Source organism: Hypomesus nipponensis, chromosome 3, assembly GCF_054491055.1.
Source record: "Hypomesus nipponensis isolate SF chromosome 3, ASM5449105v1, whole genome shotgun sequence".
NCBI classification, from domain to species: Eukaryota; Metazoa; Chordata; class Actinopteri; order Osmeriformes; family Osmeridae; genus Hypomesus; species Hypomesus nipponensis.
In genome coordinates this window covers 14,571,469-14,597,257 of record NC_140363.1, presented here as the reverse complement: position 1 = coordinate 14,597,257, position 25,789 = coordinate 14,571,469, and the positions used below count along the sequence as shown (strand labels likewise).

General features: G+C 49.6%; 1 protein-coding gene across 1 annotated transcript in view; it reads right to left on the bottom strand.

The window, feature by feature from the left end:
- The window catches only part of mapkbp1 (mitogen-activated protein kinase binding protein 1), a 34,025-nt gene that overhangs the window by 5,749 nt on the left and 2,487 nt on the right, over nucleotides 1-25,789 (bottom strand). The window contains 26 exon segments of the mRNA XM_084678291.1: nucleotides 37-133; nucleotides 136-209; nucleotides 298-440; nucleotides 589-722; nucleotides 863-1,132; nucleotides 1,322-1,377; nucleotides 1,590-1,744; nucleotides 1,832-1,954; nucleotides 2,057-2,120; nucleotides 2,227-2,338; nucleotides 2,488-2,563; nucleotides 3,422-3,543; nucleotides 4,588-4,658; nucleotides 4,846-4,971; nucleotides 7,010-7,101; nucleotides 7,647-7,834; nucleotides 7,964-8,101; nucleotides 8,322-8,511; nucleotides 9,638-9,798; nucleotides 11,794-11,811; nucleotides 12,521-12,703; nucleotides 13,233-13,370; nucleotides 13,612-13,782; nucleotides 14,777-14,834; nucleotides 15,469-15,531; nucleotides 24,082-24,173. Coding sequence (XP_084534417.1) covers nucleotides 37-133; nucleotides 136-209; nucleotides 298-440; nucleotides 589-722; nucleotides 863-1,132; nucleotides 1,322-1,377; nucleotides 1,590-1,744; nucleotides 1,832-1,954; nucleotides 2,057-2,120; nucleotides 2,227-2,338; nucleotides 2,488-2,563; nucleotides 3,422-3,543; nucleotides 4,588-4,658; nucleotides 4,846-4,971; nucleotides 7,010-7,101; nucleotides 7,647-7,834; nucleotides 7,964-8,101; nucleotides 8,322-8,511; nucleotides 9,638-9,798; nucleotides 11,794-11,811; nucleotides 12,521-12,703; nucleotides 13,233-13,370; nucleotides 13,612-13,782; nucleotides 14,777-14,834; nucleotides 15,469-15,531; nucleotides 24,082-24,173 — 3,115 coding nt within the window.

Genomic DNA, 25,789 nt, shown 5'->3' with positions numbered 1-25,789 from the left:
CAGGATTAGCTGTAGAGCTACTTCGTCTTACAGTACCTATCGTTTCCAGGTCTGCCAGGGTGCCAAAGTGCTGTTTGAGGAAGGCCTCCTGGTCAGGGGTCTGGGGAACTGGGGTGACCGTGGTCTCTCCCCCTCCTCCCCCTCCAGCTCCTCCATGTCCAGCTCTGAGGAGTTGCCATCCACACTGAGGGGCTCAGTGGGCTCCGAGTCTGGCACACACACATACACACCAAAAATGAAATCAATGGAAAGTACTGGAAATACTTGTTAGCGTGTTGGGGTGTGTGTGTGTCTCACCCTCTCCTGGAGGCCGGTCAGGGCTGGACAGCCGGCTGCTGCTATAGTCCACCGAGCAGGCACTGTCAGGGCTGTGTTTGTCCTGCCCCTCCTTCCCACTCCGACCCAGCGGGACACGGGCCAGCTCCTTCACCTGGTACTCACTGGAAGCACAACACACACAAGAGACAAGGTCTGTATAGGTGGTTAAATGTATTAATAGAAAAAGAGAGAGAGAGAGAAATAGAGACAAAGAAATAGGGAGGACATCTTAGGCTGGTGTCTTAAGCAGCCGTCAGCAGGATAGCGTACCAGCCTGCCAGGCTGACTGTGTCCTCACAGCCGTCAGGGTAGAGCACAGGGCCCTCTCTGTCTGTCTCTGGGCTCTGGGGGGACAGCAGGATGAAGTCTGGCCTCTGCTGCCACCTCCCGTCCCTTTCCTCACCCTGCATGGAGACAGGAAACACACACAGGGAGACGCTGTTTAGAAGGCGTTTAGACTATATAACACCTCATCAAATAAGCCTTGATACTTATTGGTCCATGCAGATACAGTGTGAGTGATGGAAGTACAGGGGGGCCTCACCCAGGCGGTGGGGGGGATTTGCAGGCTGGTGGTGCTGCCCAGGCCTAGGGGCTCCCTGCTGGGCACCGCGGGCTGGCTTCTCCTGGGAAGGAGGGAGGGCGTGGTGGTGGAGGAGGAGGGCTCCTGCAGGGAGAAGGACTCCAGCTGTCTCAGGTCCAACATGGACTTGACCATCAGGTCCATGCTGCTCATCCTCCGGGACCAGCGGCGCCGAGGACGCGGCCCAGCGCCAGAACTGTCTGTTTGGGGACGCCGCCCAGCCGAGCCCTCCTACAGCACACAGCAGGAAAGAACCGTACCTTAGGCACTGCTACTGTGCATGGGTATAGCTCAGTGGTAAATAGTAGTATTTGTACAGTATTTGAGAGCGGGACAAGAGGTCAAATCCCCCCTTGTACATGATCTTTAATTTTTACAAGAAAGGTGGAGAGAGGGAGTTGGGAAGGACAGGACACTGACCTTTTTGACCTCTCTGCTATGGGAGTTGCGAGAGTTGCACTTCTCATCCGAGGTGTCTGGAAAGGAAAAATAGCAATTTGAACAACACTCGCATGTCTGGTAGCTTCCCATTCAGAATGTAGCAGTATTACCCATGCATCCTACAGAATAGCATCTTACCCAGCATGTTAGCATGCTAGCCATGACCCTGAAGTAGCACAGAAATATACGCTTTCCTACCCTACATGGTAGTTAGGATGTGAAACCCTAAAGAGGGAGGGCCACTGACCAGTCTCCTCCCCTGGGCTGGAGCCAGAGACCGTATAAGGAGAGATGAGGTCTTCCTCATCCTCCTCTTCTATCCCCTCTTCTTCCTCCAACTCTTTGTCGCTGTCAGATGACATGGTAACTACTGGTGGAGCACTGTGGATATCCCTCCTGGTGCTGCAGAAACACACACAAACACTAGAGAGACATTCTCTTGGCCATGTGTGTGTATGCATGCGTGTGTGTGTGTGTGTGCTCCAGTACCTGAGAGAGCCCGGTTTCTGAGGGGGGGTCTTCTGTGGCGGCTTGCTGTTCTGTTTGAGGTCAGCCAGCCGCTGCCTCATGCTGATGGTGAGCTCCGGGTTCAGACGCCACACGAAGATGCAGCTGCAGAGACACACACAAAGGCCTGTCAGAGCGCCGCCGCGTCGAGAGACGCACGCACCACAACTGTCAAGAAATGAGTCGATATTTTGACGTTGGATTTACCTGTCGCCAGACACGGTGATGAGGTGTTTGCAGTCGTTGGTGAACTTCATGCCTGTTACGACCTCTGTGGAACACACACGAGGGAGCCTGTCAGAAGAAGCGCTCTTCTGAGAGGAAGTGACTGCAGGCAGGGGGTGAAGTGGGGAGCGAGCGAGAGGTACTAGTCTTACCTGAGTGTCCAAACATGGTAGCCACACACTCTCCAGAATAGAAGTCAAAGATGCTGATGTTCTTGTCTGAGCAGCTGGTGGCCACATATAGTCCTGAGGGGTCTGTCTGGACCTGGACACACACACACACACACAGACACACACAGACACACAGACAGACACAGACACAAGCTTAATGGCTACACTCATCGAGAACATTAGGCTGACCTGTATAGAGATTTGGTTTGGTCAAAGCCCTGGGAAGCCTTCAGACGTAGCTACCTTAATGAGGGTGCCATCCTCCCCCTGGGAGCCCTTGTACAGCTTCTTCTGCTTGCCATTACTGATGTTGAAGATCCTGAGAGGAACAGGGAGACAGGCAGCATGAGAACAGGTCAAGCGGAGAAGACACAGGCTCAACACACTAGCTGTACAGACCCATTTATGTCCATCTGTACACAACCTGTAAGCTCTGACACTGGTCTGGCGGGGTGTTCTTCTCATGACCACCAGGGGGCAGTCTTACAGCAAGCCCAAACAGTTGTGGCCCAGTCAAACCAGTAAACTAGCCAAACCCAGGGAGGCGCTGTCAGGCAAGGCCAGGGAAGGGAGTGAGCCGGGGTGGGAAGGGAGTGAGGCGGGGTTGGAAGAGGAAGACAGCCAGTCAACCATTCACTTCTGAAATCTCTTACAAGAAAAACAAGAACACGCTGCCTGTCCTGTCTTGTTAAACTAAAGCCAATGATGGGTTTTCAAACTTCGACTGGTCATGGAGTAAGCTGACCAGTACAAGAGAGAGGAGAGATAATGCTTGGGGCAGCCCTGATAATGAAGCAGGACTTGAGGATGACCACAGCAAAATGTGCTTAGCTTTATCTCCAATTCTGACTGACATTCCAACCTATGGTAGAAAGACTGTAGAAAAACTGTAGAGCAGAGCATAAAGCAGAGTAGAGTAGAATAGAGGAAAGCAGAGTAGAATAGAGGTAACATGAAGTACCTGCCTTAAGAACAAACAGTATACTTCTCTCAGCGTCAACCTGCCCTGACAGGAGCATAATCCATCCCAATCCCTTCCTACATCCTGTCCACCCCACCTGAGCCCTAAACTGTTAACATGACTCCACAGTCTGCTGGATTACTGAGGCGTGAGGATTCCAATGCATGTGCGCACACACACACTCACTCATTAACAACAACAACAACATGTGCCTACCTGATACTGCGGTCCTGGCAGCCAATAGCAGCATACTTCCTGGTGGGGTCGATGTCCATGTCGTACAGGGTGGTCTTGCGTACAGTGTGGTGGGTGCGGGTGAACTCCATTCCCTCATTCGTCTAGGAACCAGAGGTCGAGATTAGCCAATGACACATTGAGACCAGTCCGTTCAGCTGGCTGAGAAAAAGTTGATGTTCTCACTTCAATGTTTAGAGCTCTAGGTGCATAGTTTACTACAGGATTAAATTGGGACACATGTTCTTTATGGTGGGATCAACAGCATTAACAGTCATCCGTCAAGACTTTTAGTTGCAACATTAAACCAATGAAGCCTTTTCTTACTAGCTGTGTTTGAAAAGACTGAGGGCCAGTTTCCCACTGGGCTAAAATAAACCTGGTCTTGGACTACCATCAAGCATCTCCCAGGGAAAACGTCCATTAAAACATAAGAGCACTCGATCGCAGGCTTTGTCCACGCAACCGGCCCGCATTGTTGCTATGACGAATCTCATTCTACCACAACATGTGACCTTGTAAGGCTGTGGAGGGTTTGACTGTGACGCCGTGACTTCTCCACTCGGTTAGGGCTCTCTGTTCTCTCTCTTTAATTAGATTCAACATCCTCATACCAGAGCTGGAGTTCCCCTCTGATCTCTCCCTGCCAGTCCAACTCTGAGTTACATAACAACAAGCTGCGGTTGTGTTCCCCGTGCTGACCCGGGACCCCCACTTCTGGATTAATGCAGACCCCCCCCCCCCCCCCCCCCCCCTAGACCTACAGCATCCCTCTGGAACACACAGAGATCATCTGTGTGTGTGGGGCAAGAAAGAGATTTAAGGCCCAGCAGTGATGTCACGCTAGGATGCTGACGATGCCACGAATGTGATATCCTCCCCCAGTCTAATGCTCAGCACTTCTAGTCCTCCATGATTCATGAGAGGATAAGCAGGACGCTTATCGGGCTTGTGTCTTAGAGCCTTGAAGTGACTTCAGATGAGGCGCAGCCTTACTGAAGGGATCTTCAGGCTTGTTTGTGATGTCAAATCCTACTCTGAACTAGGAGCTTGTGATACGCCGGTAAGTGTGCTGGAGAGAGGGTGTGTTAGCGAGGGGCACGGCTACCAAACGTGTCAGGTGCTGCACAGCAGCCAGAGATGTTTACCTTCTGGGCCGTGCGGAAGTAGATGCTCTTGTCCGCTCCACAGCTGATCATCCTCACCTTGCCCTCGTTGGCTGGGGGGAGGAGAGAGGCGTTAAAACAATGTCAACATGCACCGCAACTTCAAAGTCAAATTCAAAGACTGAACTTGTGCCACACAAGTAAGAACGTTTTAGAAGGAGGAACCTGTGTGTTTAATATGTGCAATGTGTCTTCTCCCTGTGTGTGTGTTTGTGTGTGTGTGTGGTCAGGCAGCCTTACCAGCAAAGCGTACAGCGGTGATGGAGGAGGAGTGTTCGTCCAGTGTCTGCAGCAGACTGTAGTCCTGCTCGGCATCCAACACGTGGATCAGACGATCCCGACTGGCCGTGGCTAGCAGCTTCATGTCTGACACACACACACACACAGGTAAGAGACATTCCACATATTAAACACACACACACACACACACAAACCCACAGACACCACAAACACACCCTTTCTACACTAACTCCAGAGCTCACCAGATTCCCAGCCCCATACGCCTGTTCTCCATCTAGCAGGCAGTTCAAAGTGCTTCATTAGAACGAGCTCTCTCATGTTTCTGATGAGCAGGCAGCCTCCTCCTGAGTTCAGCTGGTCTGGGATCAGCATGTAGAGCCTTCACTGTGCTGCTTACTGACACATGATCACCATGTGCAGACTGTAACTTGTCTGTAACTTATCATTCTCTTCAGAGACTGCAGATATTGTGCTTCTGTGAGGGAATTCACTGCAGCCTCCCAGAAGGCCGGGTGCAGAGTGACTGAGTGACTGAATGGCTGGTCATAATCGCTAATTAAATCACCCACATCAGGTGAAATTGCATTACAACTAGGACAGGCAGCTTGTTACACAAACATGGATCCGATAAACATGGATTCTTCCTCCAGTGAAAACTGATTATATCTCAGGCTGCGACACATGAGAGGAGCGCAGAGGAGAGGGGCATGGAAGGCTCTCAGAAATGTATGCAGTTTCCCATGCGTAGATTTTTTTTTTTTTACTGTTTAACATGTAGAGCTGCGTGCAGCGCATTGATTAGCTAGATAGCTATGGAAGCAAATCAGTGACATAATGTTTTGAATTTTAAAGGCCTCGAATACTTAATATTGAAATTCAAACACCATGGATCCCAGATGTTGCAATCAGATTTTTTTCATCTCAATTTTTTTTCTTCTTACATTTTTGGAATCTGAATTTCCCCATTCGAGCAGTCAGAATTTGGTTCTATTTGAATTTCAGAAGCTTGATTTTTTGGGGGGGCAAATATAACAATACGAGTCCAAGCAATGTTTATATTACGTAAAGCTCCAAAAACGATTTAGCGCTCGCATTACTGCAAAGAAGTCCCTGTCTACACTCACATCTAACCGATACAACAACATCAGTTTGGGCTGAGACCCACATTTTTACAACGTTGGGCCCCGCCCCTGCCTACCGCCACAAATATAATCACATTCTGTGGGAAACACTGTGTGTCTTTATGTGTGTGTGCGTGTACAGCGTGTGGGTGTACAGTAGGCCTATGTACAAGTGTGTGTGTATCTGTGTGTGTCTGCTGAAGTAGCCTTATAGAACAAAAAGCTCGGATTACTGTAGACGATTATCACCCCAGAGGTGTTAATATGTGACCAGAGACCGAAGCCAACAAGAGAGGGGAGATAAACCCGATATTCCCTCTGCTCCCTTCAGATGTGCCGGCCTCTGGGAGGATGGGGAGGGGTGAGGGGGGGCTGGCAGGACTGGTGCCAGCATGAGTTCTCCCCTCCCCCACTTCTCACCCACTCCCTCACCCACCACCCCCCCTCCCCCTGTCAGGGCAGCATATGCCCCGGCTCCCTGTTCCCAGGACCAGTTGACTTGAACCAGCCTGTAAATGTCCCTTCGATACCCCTCATGGCACAGGCCTCCATTCACCCTCCCAGGTCAGCACACTCAAAACGACGGTGTGGCAGTGAGCAGCTTCTCACATGAGAAATACGTGGTTCATTGTGGCGTTAATTAGGGAGAAGTTAAATCCTATAAAAGCTGCTTCATACTTGGCTAGAGGGAATAAGCTCTGCTTGAGTCACCATCACAGCCAGCTTTGAGGTGGTTCGCTTGAGAGGGAGGAACAGCTGAGCATGTGGCCACCACCTGGATGTTTTACAGTAGCTGGTGGTTAGAGCAGTCGTAGGATTGTCAGGTTTTCAATGGAATAATCCAAAAAGCACATACCTCTTACCTTTTCCTTGCCTCTTTTCCTCTATCTTCTTTTTCTCACGCTCTCCTTCTACCCCTCTGCCACTTTCTTTCTTTCTGCCTCCTTCCCTTTCTTCCTTAGTTCCTTGCTCCTTCCTCTATCTCTCTCTCTCCCACTTCCGTTCTCCCTCTCCCCTCCCCCCTATGTCTCTCTATCTCTCACCAGTTTCAGGTTTGGAGTATTCTAGACAGAGGATCTCAGAGTCGTGGGCCTGGACATTCAGGATCTCCTCCATGCTCTCCAGCTCGTGGATCCTGAAACACACAAAGCTCAGTCCTTTAACTTGAAGGCATTTTCCATCCCTAAATAATACTCGAGTTCAGCGTGCTGCTCTGGTCTCTTGACAAATGGAAGTCCCATGACTGCTTCACTAGGAGCTGCAGTGGTGCTGACCAGCGCTCCCAGTCCCCCTGCCTGACAGCTCAGCTCAGACAGAGGTAGGCTGGGGGGGGGGGGGGCTCTGGCCTGGGTCTACCTGGGTTAGAAGTCCCTGTGCTGAGCTGTAATGTATCTATCTGGCCTTGTGGAAAGATGCTTGCTGTGCTAGAGCCTGAGTGGACCATAACCTGTCTCTGGGGCTCAGAACCAAACTGCAACACAGCCTGTTCTCAGAGGCCCAATTAGCCTGATTTAATTGTAGTAGGAGCCAGGCTCAGGAGAACAACTGGAAAACAGGGCACTGGAGACTGTGACCTCAGGGGATCTTTAACCCTGCACTTCTTGGAAGTAGTACCACCACTATCATCATAATCATCATCCCTCCTATCCTCCTCCTCCTCCTCATCATCTTCCTCCTGACCTGAGCGTGCCATTGCGGTCTCCCGAGGCCAGGTGCTGTCCGTCTGGGCTGAGAGCCATGGTCCTGATGCCGGTGCGTGTGTCTGAGGTTTGGGCATCCGCGGTTTTCTCTGTGTTGGTCGTGCCCAGACACTCCGTGTCCAGCAGGCCTGACGTGTTGTTGTCCATGTAGATGATCTTCTGCAAGTCCTACAGAGCAGCATGCACAGGAGGGAGAGGACATCCATCTTACATGGTACACGCACTTACCCATGTGTGCAATGTGTTTGGACTGAGTGTTTGGAGTGAGCCTCTGGAGTTTGAGTCTGTGTGACTCACGTTGCTGATGACGTTGCGGCTGAGCGTGGTGCTGTGTGCGTCGGTGTTCCACAGGCGGATGGTGTTGTCTGAGGAGCAGCTGAGGAAGGAGCCAGGAGGCAGGCAGGGCTTGTCCACCCCTTGCTCCTCAGGGTACACCTGGGGGACGGACACCACCACAGCCCCTGGTCACACACTCCTTCCCTGCTTCCCCTACCCCCTGCTTCCCCTACCCCCTGCTTCCCCTACCCCCTGCTTCCCCTACCCCCTGCTTCCCCTACCCCCTGCTTCCCCTACCCCCTGCTTCCCCTACCCCCTGCTTTCCCTACCCCCTGCTTCCCCTACCCCCTGCTTCCCTTGCCCGTGTGGCCAGACTCACCTCCGTGCTCCAGACGCAGGCGGAGTGATACAGGGCGGAGTAGACCTTGCCCACTTTGCGCAGGTCGCGGACATCCCACACGTACAGACTGTGGTCGTTGTAGACGCAGGAGAGCCAGCGGCTGCTGGGGTCATAGGTCACCGCCACCGTGTCAGGAAAGCGGGCGTCGGTCTTGTGGGAGAAGAGGTGGCTTTGGAGGGGCCGGACGAAAAGGAAAGAGAGAAAGACATTTTTCGAATCCCTTTTTACTTGAATAGTTGATGTGTTGGCTGAATCTTGTCATGCAGACTAGAATCCAAAAGGAACTAGCGACCAGCTGGAGAAGAATTAGGATAGAGGGAGCAGTTAAATGTTACAGGGCTGAGAGGGCTGTAGGAAACCGCCAGCTACTGGCAACCAGTTGGCATCTTTTCACCGGTGATTTAACGTCTGCGCTCCCTTTCCTGAATCGTTGGCGAGGACCTCCTGGGACAGGAATGTCAGCCTGCTGGAAAAACTGCTGTGTTTCTATGGAGATGTGTCTATACACAGCCCAGTGGTCAGCTGAGCCTGAAGACTGGAGTCGGAAAGAGCAGTCTCAAGACAAGACTTAGAAAGACTTGACTGAAACGACTCTTGCCACCGAGGCATGAAGAGGATTGTAGGGAGTAGTCAGAAACTCAGACGCCAACATTGTTTTTAACATCCTGGAATCCATCTTTTACTTTCACTAACTCTGATTCTGTCCTTAACCTCTGAATCATATGCTCAACTAGTCGTTTGTGCCGCGTGTTTGCGGCACATTTCTACCGTGTCTGTGTTAGTGGATCATGACAACCTCCCTAAACGGCCCTGCGTGCCTGAAACATTATTCTGGAACTCTCCGTACATATTTATGAAGGAGAATTCCTTTCCTGTGGTTCTAACAAAACATCCACTGTATCTAGAAAGCCCCTGAGGAGGAGGGAACCAAACAGGAATATAAAGCATCCAGGCCACTGCCAGCTAGCTCCATCTGAGCCCACCAGATCTGGAAGGACTGGTGGAGCAGAGAGGACGACATGGAGGTTTGTGCTTAGCTGGGCCTATTTAAATGTACTGTATGAAAGACCGGACAGCCTACACACACAGACTCACAAACAGGCTCCGGCTTACGAGGGGAACCATGCGCTGCTGTTCCCAACTGATACAAAGACACCACTGAAGAGTCAGACTTCTGCCACTGGGACTCTATTCATGATAAGGCTCGGGTCACAGTAAGTCATGTTATGAGGAGAGGGGGAGGGGGGGGGTACTTGGTGTATGTGACCAAGTGTGTGTGTGTGTGTGTGTCTCACCTGGCCTCCACCAGGCTTGCGATGTCGGAGCCCAGGCAGTGGGGTCGCGGCAGGGTGCAGATGAAGTGGAGGTTGATGGGGCTGAAAGCTCGCACTGTTCCGTCTGCACAGCCACAGAAGATCAGATCCTCTGTCACAGACAGAGAGGTGGCCTGGCTGGTCTGGAGAGGAGAGGGAGGAGGAGAGAGAGGAGAGGAGAGGGAGGAGCAGAGAGAGGAGAGGGGAGGAGAGAGACACCATTTGAAAGACCCTCGTAGGTAACCTTTTTCATTCTGTGGAAGACCCAACCATGGAATTTGAGGTATAATGTGCACCTCACATACACCCACAATACTCTCACACACATGGATCCTGAGGGTTGTGAACTGATGAGACAGCAAAGCCAAGGGTTGGTCCAGTCGATGATGAAGGTGTGTGCACTAAGCACAGGGTAAGTGTGTGTCAGAGAGAGACGGTAGAGACTTGCAGTCAGCAGGCCTGCAGCTTCAGTCTTCAGTCTATTACACGGTCCTTACTCACACAGCCTACGCGCTCTGGCTCATTCAGGCCCCAAACAACCAGGGCCCCAATCTGTTGGAGCAACTGTGTGTCTTATCCCAGTTACTATGCTATGGAAGTATAATATTGTTCTTTTTGAGGGGGGTGATAATCCTTGGATCACTTGACCGTGCACATTCAAATCTAATACACATTGCAGTATCAGTGTTAGACCTGCTGTGAATGTGTCAATGCAGTTTAAATGTTGATTCAGGCATGCAGCTTGTCTATCTGGCCCTAGCCCAACATACAGGGATTTGTTGTGTGTCTCATTCCACTAAAATTGACTAAATCTTTCACACATTCCTCTTTAGGCTCATATTGCCAAAGTGCACTGTACTCCGCTAGCATCTGCTGTAAGTCACGCAACTGAAAAGTTCCATGATACCAGGGAAGACACCAGAGAGAACCTTTGTTCTGTTCCTCCAACAGACAGACACGGACAGAGTTTAGTGGGCGACACAGACGAGGGTCATGTGACGGTGAGAGCGAGGGAGGCCTAAAGAAGATATGAATCTTATTTCACTCTGGGAAACACATTCTTGCTTGGTATTGAATACCAAGCGTATCAAGTAGGAGTTCAACAGAGAGAGGCAGAGGGTGTAGGTGTGTGTGTGATCAGATGAGCATGGTGGTAGTCAGATCCCGCCAGGCTGGAATGTGATGGTGCAACAGTAGATTATTCCTCACACAGAGCTGGTATTGTCCGCCTGTTTCTCATCGTTTTCTCTCCCTCTCTTCATCTCTTTCCTCACTGTCACTTTGTCTCTCTCTCTCTCTCTCTCCTTTCTTTGCTTTGTCATTTGCATCCAACCCCAAATATCCATGAGCCATTTATTTATTCCTACCATCACTTCCCTTCCTCTTTCTCTCTTTTTCTATTGTTTGGTCACCCTCTCTTCATCTCTTTTCTCTCACTCCCCTCACACACACCGTTAGGACCAGGCCTGATACAAAAGCATGATTGTGCAGTCTCTCATTCTCCTTCCTTCCTTCCTTCCTTCCTTCCTTCCTTCCTTCCTTCCTTCCTTCCTTCCTTCCTTCCTTCCTTCCTTCCTTCCTTCCTTCCTTCCTTCCTTCCTTCCTTCCTTCCTTCCTTCCTTCCTTCCTTCCTTCCTTCCTCCCTCCCTCCCTCCCTCCCTCCCTCCCTCCCTAACTCCCTCCCTCCCTCCCTCCCTCCCTCACTCACACTTTCCCTGTAGCCATGATGACCCACTTCAGGACTGAGGCTGACTAACTGAGTCATTGTGGTCAGGGGGCTCCTGACACTGGAAGCCAGGGTTCATCAGTATTGTTTCTGCACTAGTGGTGGCACGGCTGCCCAGTTCAGCTCAGACCAGCCTGGGTGCCTGAATGTGAACTCAGCCATGCTACTGCACAGTAGGTCAGTGGAGGTGCGTGAGTGAGGTTATAGCTTCTGAGCTGCTGTGAGACAACAGACAGTGGATGGACAGACAGCAACAGCTGGAACAGATCATCCAACATGAACATGATGAACACCAGTCACAGACACACAGCCAATAAGGAAGACAGGTGGGCATGATTGACTGCAGTGTCCAGCGGATCCATCCAATGGGATGATAAGTGAGTGGGGGAGGCGGGCTGACTGGCTGACTTACTGTGATACAGTCGTTTTTCTGGACAAAGTCAGAGGAGAGGAAGCAGAGTAGAGCTGGTGTTAGACAGCAGCAGGGCCACATCAACACACACACGCATAAACACACTGGCAGGAAAGCAGTTGGATTAACATCTAAGAGAAGCTGAAAGTTGTGTACAGCGTGTTCAGTTAACTCTAGTACACAGGACAAGTTTCACAGCCAAGAAGCTTGACATGGGGCCAGTCTTACACGGAAAGCTCTCTAATGCTGGGGACACACCACAGGATAATCGGGCCGATTTTGGCCCTTCCGACAATCCTTGGTAACATATGTCGCGATTATCTTGATGGTCCCGCAGATTTTATCGGATGTTCCCTTGGTTTGAGGCGTGTTAAGAGTGACCACACACTGTAGGAGCAAAACGGCTAAATCTAGGATTTTTTGTCCTCATGTTTGTGGTCTCTCACAGTTTGAAAATCTCATAAGATTTTAAAAATCGTATTGTGTGTCCCCAGCATAAGCAGGGGGAGCAACATGAACTGCAACCTTCTGTCTACTTAACTCTGGTGTTGACTGCACTGACAGTGGCAATACTTTTACATGGTGAGAGATTAGGGTGGAACACCACTGTTTAAAGAGGCCAGTCGCTAGAGATTTGACGCCATAGAGTACAGTGTGGTAAGAATCGATACAAGACAGAACACTGCAGCTGTCAGTAAACCCTCAGGAGTCTCTGTGTCGGACTCACCCGTAGCTCCACCCACTTGTCCAGCAGCCGTTTCTCGTTGAACTCACACAGCAGCCCTGAGGAGGTGATGCAGAAGGTGCTGTCCGCCTTGCGGCCCCGCCCACACGCCACGTCACTGAAGAAGTTGTTCCTCAGCTCCCCTAGCAACCCTGAGCGCCCCAGAAGAGGGACAGTAGCGTTCACCTGGAGGGAGGGAGGCAGGGAGGGAGGGAGGGAGGGAGGGAGGGAGGGAGGGAGGCAGGCAGGCAGGCAGGCAGGCAGGCAGGCAGGCAGGCAGGCAGGCAGGCAGGCAGGGAGGGAGGGAGGGAGGGAGGGAGGGAGGGAGGGAGGGAGGGAGGGAGGGAGGGAGGGAGGGAGGGAGGGAGGGAGGGAGGGAGGGAGGGAGGGAGGGAGGGAGGGAGGGAGGGAGGGGGGGGGGGGGAGGGAGGGAGGGAGGGAGGGAGGGAGGGAGGGAGGGAGGGAGGGAGGGAGGGAGGGAGGGAGGGAGGGAGGGAGGGAGGGAGGGAGGGAGGGAGGGAGGGAGGGAGGGAGGGAGGGAGGGAGGGGGGGGATGGGGGGGATGGAGGGAGGGGATGGGGTTTGAGAGAGGTGGAAGGAGGGATGAGGAGAGAGTGAGAGAGAAATGGATGGAGACGGGAAGAGTTGAAGAGATGAACAGAGAGACAGAAGGACATGGTGTGGGGGGTGTGCGTGTGATCTGCTTGGACGTTACCTTGGAGGACTTGGTGTGGTCAAGGTACCAGAACTTGACATGTCTGTTTCCTGCCGTGACAAAGTAGGAGGAGTCATCTGAGAAGGACACAGCGGTAACCTTGCTGGACACCTTATTGGCTGCTACCACCACGTTTTTCTGAGAGGAGCACATGAACACAACAGAACATACCATTAAAAAGCTGTGTGTGTGTGTGTGTTTACATATGTGTGTCTGTGTGTATTGTACGTGTGTTTAGACTGTATACATACACATATGTTTGTGTATGCGTCACTGTGTGTGTATACTGTGTATGTTATGTGTATATATATGTGTGTATGTGTGTGTATATGTGTGTGTGTGTGTGTGTATATGTGTGTGTGTGTGGGTGGGCGTGTACCTTCCAGGCCCAGACATTGACGATCATGTCATGCTGGTAGCCCACGCTGATGATGTACTTGCTGTTGGGGGAGAAGGCAACGCAGGAGATCCCATACTTGTGTTCCTGCAGCTCTGCCACCTGGGTCCGCTCTGCCACGTCCCACACACGCACCGCTGGCATGTGCCCACTCTGGGGAGGAGGAGGAGGAGCGAGAGACAGAGATGAGGAGTGGGCGGTGGGTGAGAAATAATCAGAGGTAATCGGTGAACTGAAACTGTAATTAGACAAGCTGGCTCAGGGCAGGACATGGTGATCTCAACACGGTCAACAAGACTTCACTCTCCTCGTTCTCCCTCTATCTTATGCATAACAGCTCATCTCCTGCTATGCCTTTCTCCCTTCTCTCTCTCTCTCTCTCTCTCTCTCTCTCTCTCTCTCTCTCTCTCTCTCTCTCTTCAATCCTTTCATCCCTCTCAGTGCTCCGTAGCAGCATCACCTAGCAGGGACAGCTGGGGAAGTCTGTCTCCTATTAGGGGGGCAGGAAGGAGGATCTGTAGGCCTGCATTTCCCAGCATGCATCATCCCAGCCACAGACAGACACATGCTGGGGGCCTTCTGCTTCAGCTACTGGCACCTCCACCCTTCTCAGTAGCTCATCCGGCCATTTCTGTCTATCTCCTTTCTTTTCTTCCATGTCTCTTCCTCCTCTATTTCCCTGTGTTCCCTGTGTCTCTCCTTCTCTCATGTATTCACTTTCTCCCCTCAGACATCAGACAGAGTCTGGCACCTTGCCCTCTGTTGCTATGGCAACACTGAAGCACACACTCACTTGTCTTCTAAGCTCCGAGCTACCGGAGGAGCAGATTAGACAAACACACACACAAAAACACACACACGCACACACACACACACACACACAGCAATACAGACCTCACAACACCTACAGACCCACCCCTCTCTGTATCCACCCACTCAAACACACAGTCAACAGTTCTAACTGGTATACACAGAGCTTAAAGGCATTCCAGAAGACACTAAGCCAGTCTCAGTCTGACCTATCACTGTTCTGAAAACATAACATAACACATAGCACTACATTCAATATCAACTCTAGACTCTATTCATTCTTTCTTTTTCATGCCCAGTCTAGTCCTGTGTATTGAGGCCTGAGTCAGGTACTCACCTCTCCAGTAACCACATATTTGCCATCTGGAGAGAAGGATACCGTGGTGATGGTCTTCCTGTGGGGAGGGAAAACAGGAAATAGTTTATTTACTGTTGAAGTGACCACTTCCTGTCTCAAGTGGGACTTCCGGTCTAGGCTGGATCGTATTGAGACAATGACAACATTCACCAGAATCAATAAAGCTGTTGAATGCACAGAACAGTGTGTTGACGATTCAAAAAGCTGCCACACTGCAACCAATAAGGAGGTCCAGACAATCACAACTGTACTGTTGGCAGCGTTATTTAGTCTGAGAAGTCAGATGGCTCCTTTAGTCTGAAGTCAGTTGGCTGAGCGGTGAGGGAGTCGGGCTAATAATCAGAAGGTTGCCGGATCGATTCCCTGCTGTGACAAATGACATTGTGTCCTTGGGCAAGGCACTTCACCCTACTTGCCTCAGGGGGAATGTCCCTGTACTTACTTATCCAGAGCGACCTGTAAGTCGCTAAATGACTAAATGTAAATGATGTGCCACAGGGCGTGTCAGAGCGAGCTAGGGTGTCCAGTGTCAGGGGTTGGGAGATGGGTTAGGAGATGCCTGGACAGGAGTTCTGGACACACACAACATCAAAGGATCCAAGGGCTTGAAGTGCACCTGGCACCTATGAACCTGCGTTTGTTCCCACAGGATGGCCAGACACCATTCTCACCTGGAGCTGTTGAGGATGTGGTGCTGCTTGTTTTTCTTGGGGTTCAGCAGGACCACCACACATCTGTGGAAGTAGAGCAGGGCAGGAGATGAGACACACACACACTGATGACTCAATAACACTCAACATGGATTTATACCGACTAGTAAAGCTTTAGGTTTGGTGCCAGTGAGAAAGGGCATCTTCTAAAAGCTGATGTAAAGTCCGCCAGCAATAACAGACTGGCCACTTAAGCCACTTTATCATAGAGCTTCTAGCCCAAAATAACCTGGGAAAAGCTCTAAAGTAAAGTGAAATAAATCATGTTTTTTTTCATGGCGTTGAATCTGGTACATAAAGGTCCCAAACTAACGTCCAGTGAGTCAGTATGTGTTTGTGTGTGTGTGAATAAAAGAATGACTTAGCAGAATATTTTGTTGGTCTTTTGCATTTCATCTCCCAGGAGAATAGCGCCAGGAACATAGAGCAGACACACGCAGCAAATCAATTACCCAGAAGTCCTTAGAAGAAGACGATGACTGTCACTTTGATATCTTCAGTTCTTTGACTGTGTGGCATTCAAAAGAGTGTGTTTGTGTGTTTAAGTGGCAACAGGGTGGGGTTATGCTGTTGTTATGCTGTTTAATAAGCCTTTGAACACAAAACAATACGTCCAGGTGCTGTATCTTCAAAGGAGCACGCAACATGAGGTCAGGGAGTTGAGTAAAGAGACTAAGGTCACCCTGGATAGGTAGAGTACAGAGCAGAGAACAGCCTCTAGTGACAACAGGCCTTTCTTTTGAGAAAACGAGAGGCTTCTTTTGAGAGGCTTTTGAGAGGCTACTCCTTGTTCCAACCTGCCACAACCACTTCCTTCCTGTTTCCGGTTCTTTCCTGTCTGGTTTCTTTGCCCTCTGTATACTGGCCTAAACTAATATAAAACCAACAGATAGTTGAACATGAAAAGGGAGAAGAAAGGTTAGCAGATGTCTCACAGCAGCGGTCCCAGATAATGTCCATCTTTACTGGAGGTGGTGATGCAAAGACAAACGTTACCCAACCTAATCCCCAGGGAGACCATGCCAGCTGCACTCTGGCTGCCTCGTGCCAGGCGGTACACTACAGAGCACCTGCTGAGCATGTGTCAGTGGGCGATACCAGGACTAAAGCCTGTCTGAGAACAGTGAGAGGATGATGTTGATGGTCTCTCTACAGCCTGAGATGGGGTGGGGGGCGGGGCGGGGCGTGAGTACAACATTCAAGAGACTGGGCCAGCAGCCTACACACAAAAGATGACTCCGTTGACTACAAGATGAGCTCTTACACATCTATAACCTAGCCTGCCTCTCTCCCTCTCTCAGAATTGGAATTTCGTCCAAGCAGTCGTGTAACCAACAATCCCTACACCCTCCTTCACCTGACCAGTAAGCTAGAAATGACCTGGGTGGGCTGGGTGCTGGGGGAAGAGTGTCTGGTGCCGGGCGCAAAGAGAGGGGTGCTGAAGGTAGGGACAAGGGCGGTGGGGCAGGGGGTGTCTGGTGCTGGGGGCAAAGAGAGGGGTGCTGAAGGTAGGGACAAGGGCGGTGGGGCAGGGGGTGTCTGGTGCTGGGGGCAAAGAGAGGGGTGCTGAAGGTAGGGACAAGGGCGGTGGGGCAGGGTGTGTCTGGTGCTGGGGGCAAAGAGAGGGGTGCTGTGCTGTGTGGTGGCTGATGAGTGTCCAGGGATACAGGGTCACTAGTTAAAGGATACAGTATAAAAGTCACAGCAAAAGTAACTGGCAAGCAGCCAGCTCTGGCAAGTTGTAAGCACAACTGTTAAAGACAGTGAGTTACACCGAGAGAGAGAGAGAGAGAGAGAGAGAGAGAGAGAGAGAGAGAGAGAGAGAGAGAGAGAGAGAGAGAGAGAGAGAGAGAGAGAGAGAGAGAGAGAGAGAGAGAGAGAGAGAGAGAGAGAGAGAGAGAGAGAGAGAGAGAGAGAGAGAGAGAGAGAGAGAGAGAGAGAGAGAGAGAGAGAGAGAGAGAGAGAGAGAGAGAGAGAGAGCAAGAGAGTGAAAAAACAGAGAGTGAAAGAGAGAGGATAGAAAGAGAGTGCCAGGGGCTCTGGAGTTCTTTGTATGTGTGAATTACTTGTGTTGCCCGGTTGCCACATTCAGTGTTCTGTGGGAAGCCAGGCCTTAGGGGACAAAATAGAACAGCTTCACGTCTTCTCAGTGAATAGGCTACAATACTGTAGAGCGTCTGGTCTTTGTATACAGGACAGGGCAGTACGTCACTGCTAGCTGTCATCCACAAGCACTGAGTGACTGTAGGGTGTTTTACACAGTGTGTGTGTGTGTGTGTGTGTGTGTGTAAGTGTCAGTGGTAAAGGAATAGCAGAGGCATGACTACTCCTAGCCAAGAGGAGGTACAGGGGGATTGAGAATGGTGAGAGAGGGGAGTGAGAGAGAGCTCATGTATCAATATCCCATTACTCACTTCTCCACAAACCAAACTTTCTTCCTCTAGTCATTCTAACCCAGCCTCCCCCTCCACAGTTTAGCTTTGGCTCTTCAACCCTAAAGCAGCAATATTGGGAGCATTCCCTTTGTCTTGAGAGCATGGTTCCAGACTCCAAACCACCTCTGCTGCATAAGGCAGACGGAGACAGACGCTGCTTGTTCTAAAGTTACGGATGAAGTGATGCATATGAACTAGGAAATGTTTTCACACATGGCCTTGGTGTGTGTGTGTGTGTGTGTGTGTGTGTGTGTGTGTGTGTGTGTGTGTGTGTGTACACATACAGTATATCTGTCAACTGTTGCATTGATCCTGGACAAGACTCACCCTGCCTCAAAGCACACAGTGAGTAAACACTGCAGCAATAAGTAAACACACGGTAAGATGATGCTACCTTTAAACTCTGGTGAAGGCAACAGTGAGGCTTGAGCACAGTTTTCCATCCCCACACCTCTACATTTACATTGAGTCATTTAGCAGACACTCTTACCCCTGACAGAACCCTGCAGAGCCTGTGTGTTTGGGGAGGTGAAGGCAGGCACAGAGGTCACTCGTCTCTCAACTCCTTAAACAGGTCAGGGTGGTTCAGCTGGTTACGGTCCCAGATAAGATTCAAAAGAACTGAGGCCTTTTGGGCAGAATTTCACCAACATGGAAATATACTGCAATACCCTCCACTGTAGGAAAAAGCATCCAAGGAAGATGTATGGTGCTTAAGGGCAGGTTGTATAAACTTTGTGATCCATTACTGTGGTAGTGTGGTTAGCACATTGTAATGTTGAGTAAGAAGTCTGTTTCACTCCAACTCAATATTTACCTAGCCCAACCATTCCCGAACTTTTCCACTTCGCGGCCCACTTGCAAAGCTCAAATATTTTTGCGGCCACCCAACACACCAGTTCACTTAATTTGTGTTTATCACACATGTTTAACAACACCACGGGAGCCAAACAGTTCGCTTTCATCGCTAAATTTATTTTAGCGATCAAAAAAGACAGTGTCCATCAGCGCCACACTAAGCACACGTTGTAAAGAGAGGTAACCTGTGTAAATACCACGGCCAGGCCCGGTCTAGAACTTCCGGTGAAGTTAGAAACGTGACTTTTAATAACCACAAGAGGTTGTGTTAACCCTTAGCTATTGCTCTCTTATTAACCTTACACTCAGATTGTGCGGCTTCTCGCTTTTTTCAACGACCGATAACAGGTCGCCCTCACAAAGGTCGCTCCCGTTTGGTTAGAAACTGAGAAAGACATGATACATTACATTGTCCAGGAACAGATATGACAGACTAATTATTTATGGAAAGCTGACATATTTGAGAACATTATAATGTAGCAAAAACAATGAATTAGTTGGCCTTTACTGCTCAAATCCTAAATAGTTAGAGCTAGCTAGCTAGCTACTTTTACTGTGTGGTTAGATAAACCTTACCTTTGTAATTGTTGATGTAGCCCAAAACATAATTGAAACCCCTTTTCCCTCTTGCTTGATGGGCAGCAACATAGACTCCTGTGTACATACTTGATTGTCATTTTGGGAAGGAAACCCAAACTCTTCTACAAAACTGCATTTTATGTTTGAGTACTAACTGCTCGCTACCGGAAGTCATTGCCTTGGCTTATGCAATATGCGGAAGTGATGCGTGCATAGTGTATTGAAGTGGGTGAATGCAGGTCAAAGTGCCAAACGTAACTACTGGTGATTCAGTCATGATGAATTAAAGACAAAATGTAATTTTAGAATTTGTAAGAATTTTAATTAATTTTAATAATAATTTACCAACAGTATATATAAATAGATTGATGTATATATATTTTTTCATACTTAAATTTTCATTGGTTTGACGGCCCACCTGCATTACCCTAGCAGACCACTAGTGGGCCGCGGCCTACGGTTTGGGAATCGCTGATCCAGCCTATATCCATGAGGCCCTAGGAACTACGTACAGTCCTAGAGAAGGTTATGCTGAACTGTAAACATAGGCTTTTATTTGGAAAACTATAGTTTGTCCACACACCAGTTTGTGACGGAATTTAAATACCAAATATGTTGTAGCGAAAGAAGATATGAACAACTCCCCACCCCATTCTATGCCTCTTTCTAGTTCTCCTTCAGTCCCGCCTTCACCCCAGCCTTTCTCCAGCCTCTGCCCCAACCTCTCTCAAAGCTTAGTCCCAGCCTCTCCTGTCCTGCCTGATATGGTTGAGTTACAGCGTGAGGCCGTGACTGTCCATGGTCCATCTGGCTAGAGGTTTACCAGGCAGTCTGACAGGTGGTCAGGCCACTAAGGAAGCCCCTCCAGAGGATAATAGCAGACAGCCAACAGGGGTATCGCTTACCAGTCCTGACAAGACCATGCAGTCACACTCACTGCATTGCAGCAAAGAACAGCATTTAGCAGACCCCCCCTCCTCTACACAGCATAGCAGCCCACCACCACTCCTCCAGAGAATATAGCACACACACACACACACGTCCTCTACAGAACAGACCCCCTCCTCTGCAGAGCACTGCAGAACCCACCACTTATCTAAAAAGAACAGCGCTACCCCCCCCCCACCCCCCACCCCCCAGCCCCCTACACACACCCATCCCCAATCACACGCCCCTGCTGTACTAAGCTCAGCAGACCCTCCCTCCTGGACAGGGCTATGTAATGACTACTCCACAATTTCCTGCCTCCCTTTTAATTACCTATCCCTTCAATCTGTTTCTTTCAACTTCCTCTTCCCCAACTTCCCTTCGCACGCACACTCTCATTTGCCCCCTTCCACACTCTCTTCCTTCCTCTCCTGCTCCACACTTTTCTAACTACTGTACATCCCTCATTCTCTCTCTCACAACCAGTCTGCCATGCCTCTCTACCTCCCTTCCTCTTCCCCCTATCTTTCTCTCTCCCTTTTTCCTGGTCGTGCCAGTGACCCAGTTTGCTGCAGTGCGGTGCCGTGTGCTGTGCGTGGTGCGGTCAGTGTGGAGCTGCCAGCCTCTCTCTGACACGCATTTAGTCATGCATGTAAGATCTGGCCAGCGGGGGGGGGGGGGGGGGGTTTAGGGCGCTCGCAGAGGACGTTTATTCCACCCCACTAGAGATGCTGCACTACCCCAGGGATCTATTCACAGCTTCAACACACATTCCACACTACAGGAACCTGGTTATATGGACCAAGGTTAAGCAAGGTTATACCACTGATTTCTTCAAAAAAAAGTTGATGACATTAGGGTTAATATGCTAACATTAACATGAAGACATATTCCAGAAAGTAATTAATGACATACTAGACAACAACATTGGGTAGATATTCTATGAACCTAAGAGACAGTGTGTTGCCAGGGCAGAAGGTTGGCAGTGATGACGCCTGAGTTTCAGCTTGAGGAAGTAAGCTACTTAAAAAAGTTCCTGTGAAAAAGCAACGTCTCTGTCTGTTCACATGCTCAGATATCCTGATATTCCAGTTGGTCCATCATCCCACAGAATGAATGCTGAAAATGCAACACAGGAATCAGTTAACAAACGTATTTAGCCTGGGGCTTTGATGTTTAGCCACAGAAACCACACTTCCACACTGTGAAATCCAGGAACATCACTTTTCATACAGTGTAACGAGAAGTTTACCACGGAATCATAACAACCACAGCACCGTTAACTAGCAGAGCACAACCATAACAACAGCATCGTAACAATCACAACACAACCATAACAACAGCATCGTAACAATCACAACACAGCAATAACAACAGCATCGTAACAATCACAACACAACCATAACAACAGCATTGTAACAATAACAACACAACCATAACAACAGCATCGTAACAATCACAACACAACCATAACAACAGCATCGTAACAATAACAACACAACCATAACAAGCACCCTACAACAATAACAAAAACAACACATGACTGTTATCTCCATAGAGATGTGTTAATCTCTGTGGTCAATACACACAGTTACAGTGTAGCGCAGCCAAACAGAGTTCAGTAGCCTAATTAAACACTTCTCTCAGACATAAGAGGGCCACATCTGCAGGGACGACCAGCTCATCTTTAATTAACACAGGGCCCAGATGAAGTAGCTTGCTGGCCTGCATGCTCCGGCACCAGGCTACCTACAGGACTGTCCCTGCCAGCATGGAGTGACCTACTTTGACTGGGCTGAGATGGGTTATCAAGATAGGCAGGCCTGCACAAGATACAAGCTACCACCTCTGTGTACTTTATCTAGGACATGGAGCAGCAGAGGCTAGCTTCTTTAGCTGCGCCCGTAGGGGGTGGGTAGAGCTCAGTGGTAGAGCATCTGACTACAAACCAAGTACGTTGCTTGTAAACCCTGAATACAGTCCTGTGGCCATAACACTGGCTAGGGGCTTGGATAAATGCCATACCCCCAGAGGAACGCAGGTGTGAGGAGAAGTTGCTGACTAGACAGCATTAGATCCTCTCTGAGACAGACACTTCTGGCTCTGTGGTGACATGGACTTCCTCTTGGTTGCCACGACAGTTTCCTCTGGGTTAGCCCTGGTTGTCTGTGGCTGTTTTCAGTCCTCTATCCACCACTTCCTCAGCTCTGCTTGCCCCACCTCAAGAGGGGCTGTGACAACTGAACTGTAATGCCAAGTGCTCAGTGAGCTCTGGCAGCATGGTACTGTGACATATCTGGTGGTGGACGAACACCCCGAGATTGACTGCTGTAAGTCCTCCTCCCTGTTGAGTCCTGTGTAGAGTGTATTCCACTGGTGGTGTTTATCAACTGTGGTGTTGGGGAAGAGCCTTTCCTGGGTGCTGCTGTTTTGAGGAACAGGCACTCAGAGACGCTGGAATGTGACAGGCTGCCTGGTAGGATAGGACTGTGAGCTTTAAGATCTAACGACATAATGAGATTAAGGACATCATGTGACGTGGGGTCTGCAGTACAGGCTCGTCTGAATCGCACACACGTACACACACGCGCATACACACACACCCACGGAGGCGCACACAAGAAGTGTTTTGACACTTAATGAAAAAAGGAGGCCCCTTGAGGGGTACACAAAGATAGGGTTGGTCACAAAGCAATAACCGGGCCTGTACACCACAAAGGTTTTTCTATTGTTTCTAATAACGTAGTGCCACTGGATACAGACAATGTCTTCCACTGCCCCCCTAAGCAGACCTTGGTTTGCACAGCATCCAATCTCAACGACAACAACATGGCGTGGTCACACAGTGTATGTGTCAGGGACTGAATAGGGCCAGGACAAAGACGGTCTACGACTGATTGAGAACCGTTGTATCTCTGCGCTTTCCATGTTCTTTGATCTGACATCTGTAAGGTTCAGCAGGGTGGGGGAACTACAATACCTGCTCATGTAGCTCAGCTGTTCTAGGTAATGAGCTAACACAATAGCTCCCACAATAGGCTACTCCTGAATACTACCATTAAGCTATCCCTGCAGACACCCTGCTTCTGTTGAAAACAAGCTGACGTCAGCACAAGCAGCACAACAGTGTGACTGTCTGTTAGTACAGTTAGAAGAATGTCATGTAAAAAGTGTATTAGCATGCAGGCCGCGTCTGGGTGCCTTCTGAAAAACTCTGGTCTGCACCTCTGCACCCCTGCGGGTCACGTAGCCAAGAGGACTGTGTGCACTGCCATATTGTGGCTGTCTCAAACCAGGAAGCTGCTGTGGCAAACTGCATCCAACCTTGTAGTCTAGTCTCCTTCCTCGGGAACTGGCTAACCGTGACTAAATCCACACCTCCTGACACAACAACTTTGCAAGTTACCCCCTATAGACACACACACACACACCCCTATCAAGAGTGCTGAGAAATGACTTTCATCTTTCTGCTTCCATTGCTCTCTACACATCATAAGGAACACATATGCACGCACACTCAAAACTACCCTGCCTCAGAATCAGCCAATATCTCATTACCATATTTGTTCTCATAATCCTCTCAGTTGGTCTGTTATCTAATCACAAAGCCTGAATGAAAACAAGTTATCAGTAGTAGAGTTGTAATATGCCTAAAATATGTGTTTGGTGATGTGTGTATTTGGTGTGTCAAGTGTGGTGCCAAAAAGTGTAGTTTTCTATGTGTGTGTGGCATAGCAGTGTGTGTGTGTGTGTGTGTGTGTGTGTGTGTACTCACCCTGCAGGGTAGGCTACAAGGCCAGAGCGAGGGTCACAGGATAGAGCACGGTTGCCTGGTGCTGTAATTCCCAACACCTTCTCCAGGGTCACCTTCACACACACACGCACACACACACACACACACACACACACACACACACACACACACAAGGAACAGTTGAGAATGTAAGTTTTCACAGAAGAGGTGAACAGAACACACAAATGATTAGTCATTAACAAGAGAGCAAGGCACATGTAAACATGAGTGACAGAAGAAAGTTGTCTGAGGCGCACTGTGGACCAACACTGTGACTTCGTACTGTTTCTTCCTGTGCTCCCTGATGAGAAGCAACATGCTGTATATTTAGACTTGACCAGACTGGGTTTGACTGGATAAAAAGAGGAAAAGAGCTCTCTGTCTTGCATGGACACCCAACAGACATTTTTAAACATTCGTCTGAAAGGGTGAACGTTTTTGGACAGAGATTTAAAAAAAATCTGTGTTGAAGTCAGTTATTCTGATATCAGATGTTTTGCATCTGATATAATACGCACACACTTACTTCATACTCCCTGGGTTTGAAGAGCCTCCTAACCAGAGGCATATTTCAGAACAGAACAGCCAGATATCCGTCCACCAGACACCAGTCAGTCAGATTGACTGGTATTCTTCTCTGTCTAGAAACATTCCTCTTGCGCTCTCATATCCACAGCAACCACCATGCGAGACCAACTACGTCCAGCAGCAGCCCAGACAGCCACAGCCAATGATCTCAGTTCAACAAACAACCAAGATCAATCAAGATACCTGGTTGGACAGGTTAGCTTATAGGCTGGACCACCTCCCTTCTTCTCTCTATCTTTTGCAGCCTCTCCCTAATGCAGAGTTTGGCGATAACTACCTCTCCTCACATGACTACCCCAAGACTCTCCTCCTCCTTCTCCTCCTCCACCACCACCACCAGGATGTTTCTGTCTTCACGGCTCAGTGCGCCCCAGCCAGACACCCCTGGGTTCAAGGTGGAGGCCTGCTCTGGACATGACAAAGTGAAAAGGACAAGCACACTCAAGCGATGTCACGCCAAGCAGGAGTCACTTGGCAGAGTCTGAGCCACAAGACAAGGCTCGAAGGCTTAGCCTAGAGTTACAGGGAACACATGCAGATTGAATCTTGAACTTCTCTGGAATACTGAGGAATGGACTACACCGTCACATTTTGTAATTCGGAAAGTAACACAACATGCTGATATAGCGCTCCTTGAAATAGCCCACTGTAGATTCATCTTGCACGGAAGAATGTGGTATGTCTGCTGTTTCCTATGGAGAGAAAAAGCCTGTTTGTGGTGTTATATTTCTATGATGAGCTGAGGATGGCCAGGGGAGTTCTAGCCTACTTCCACCAGCTGCAGGCAGGTTCCTTGTGGGAAGTGAGCTATAGCAGGTTGGATCGGGCCTTGCTTCGGGCCTACACAGAGGGGGGAAAGCTAGGCTTGCTCTGGTCTATTCCAGTCTGTGTTGCTGCCTTTGAAACTCCACAGCAAAGAAAGCCTCAGGAAAGAGTCTACTGTACATCTCTCCCAGCCATATCTACAGCATCTAATATGCAGCTGAAACAAAGGCTCTAGTATTCCTTTGTCTTGACTTCCTACAACCCTCCAGAGAGATCTGAGCCTATTGTACAGGCAAACCAAATTGAACCTAATGACTTCATTCAACTCAATACCATG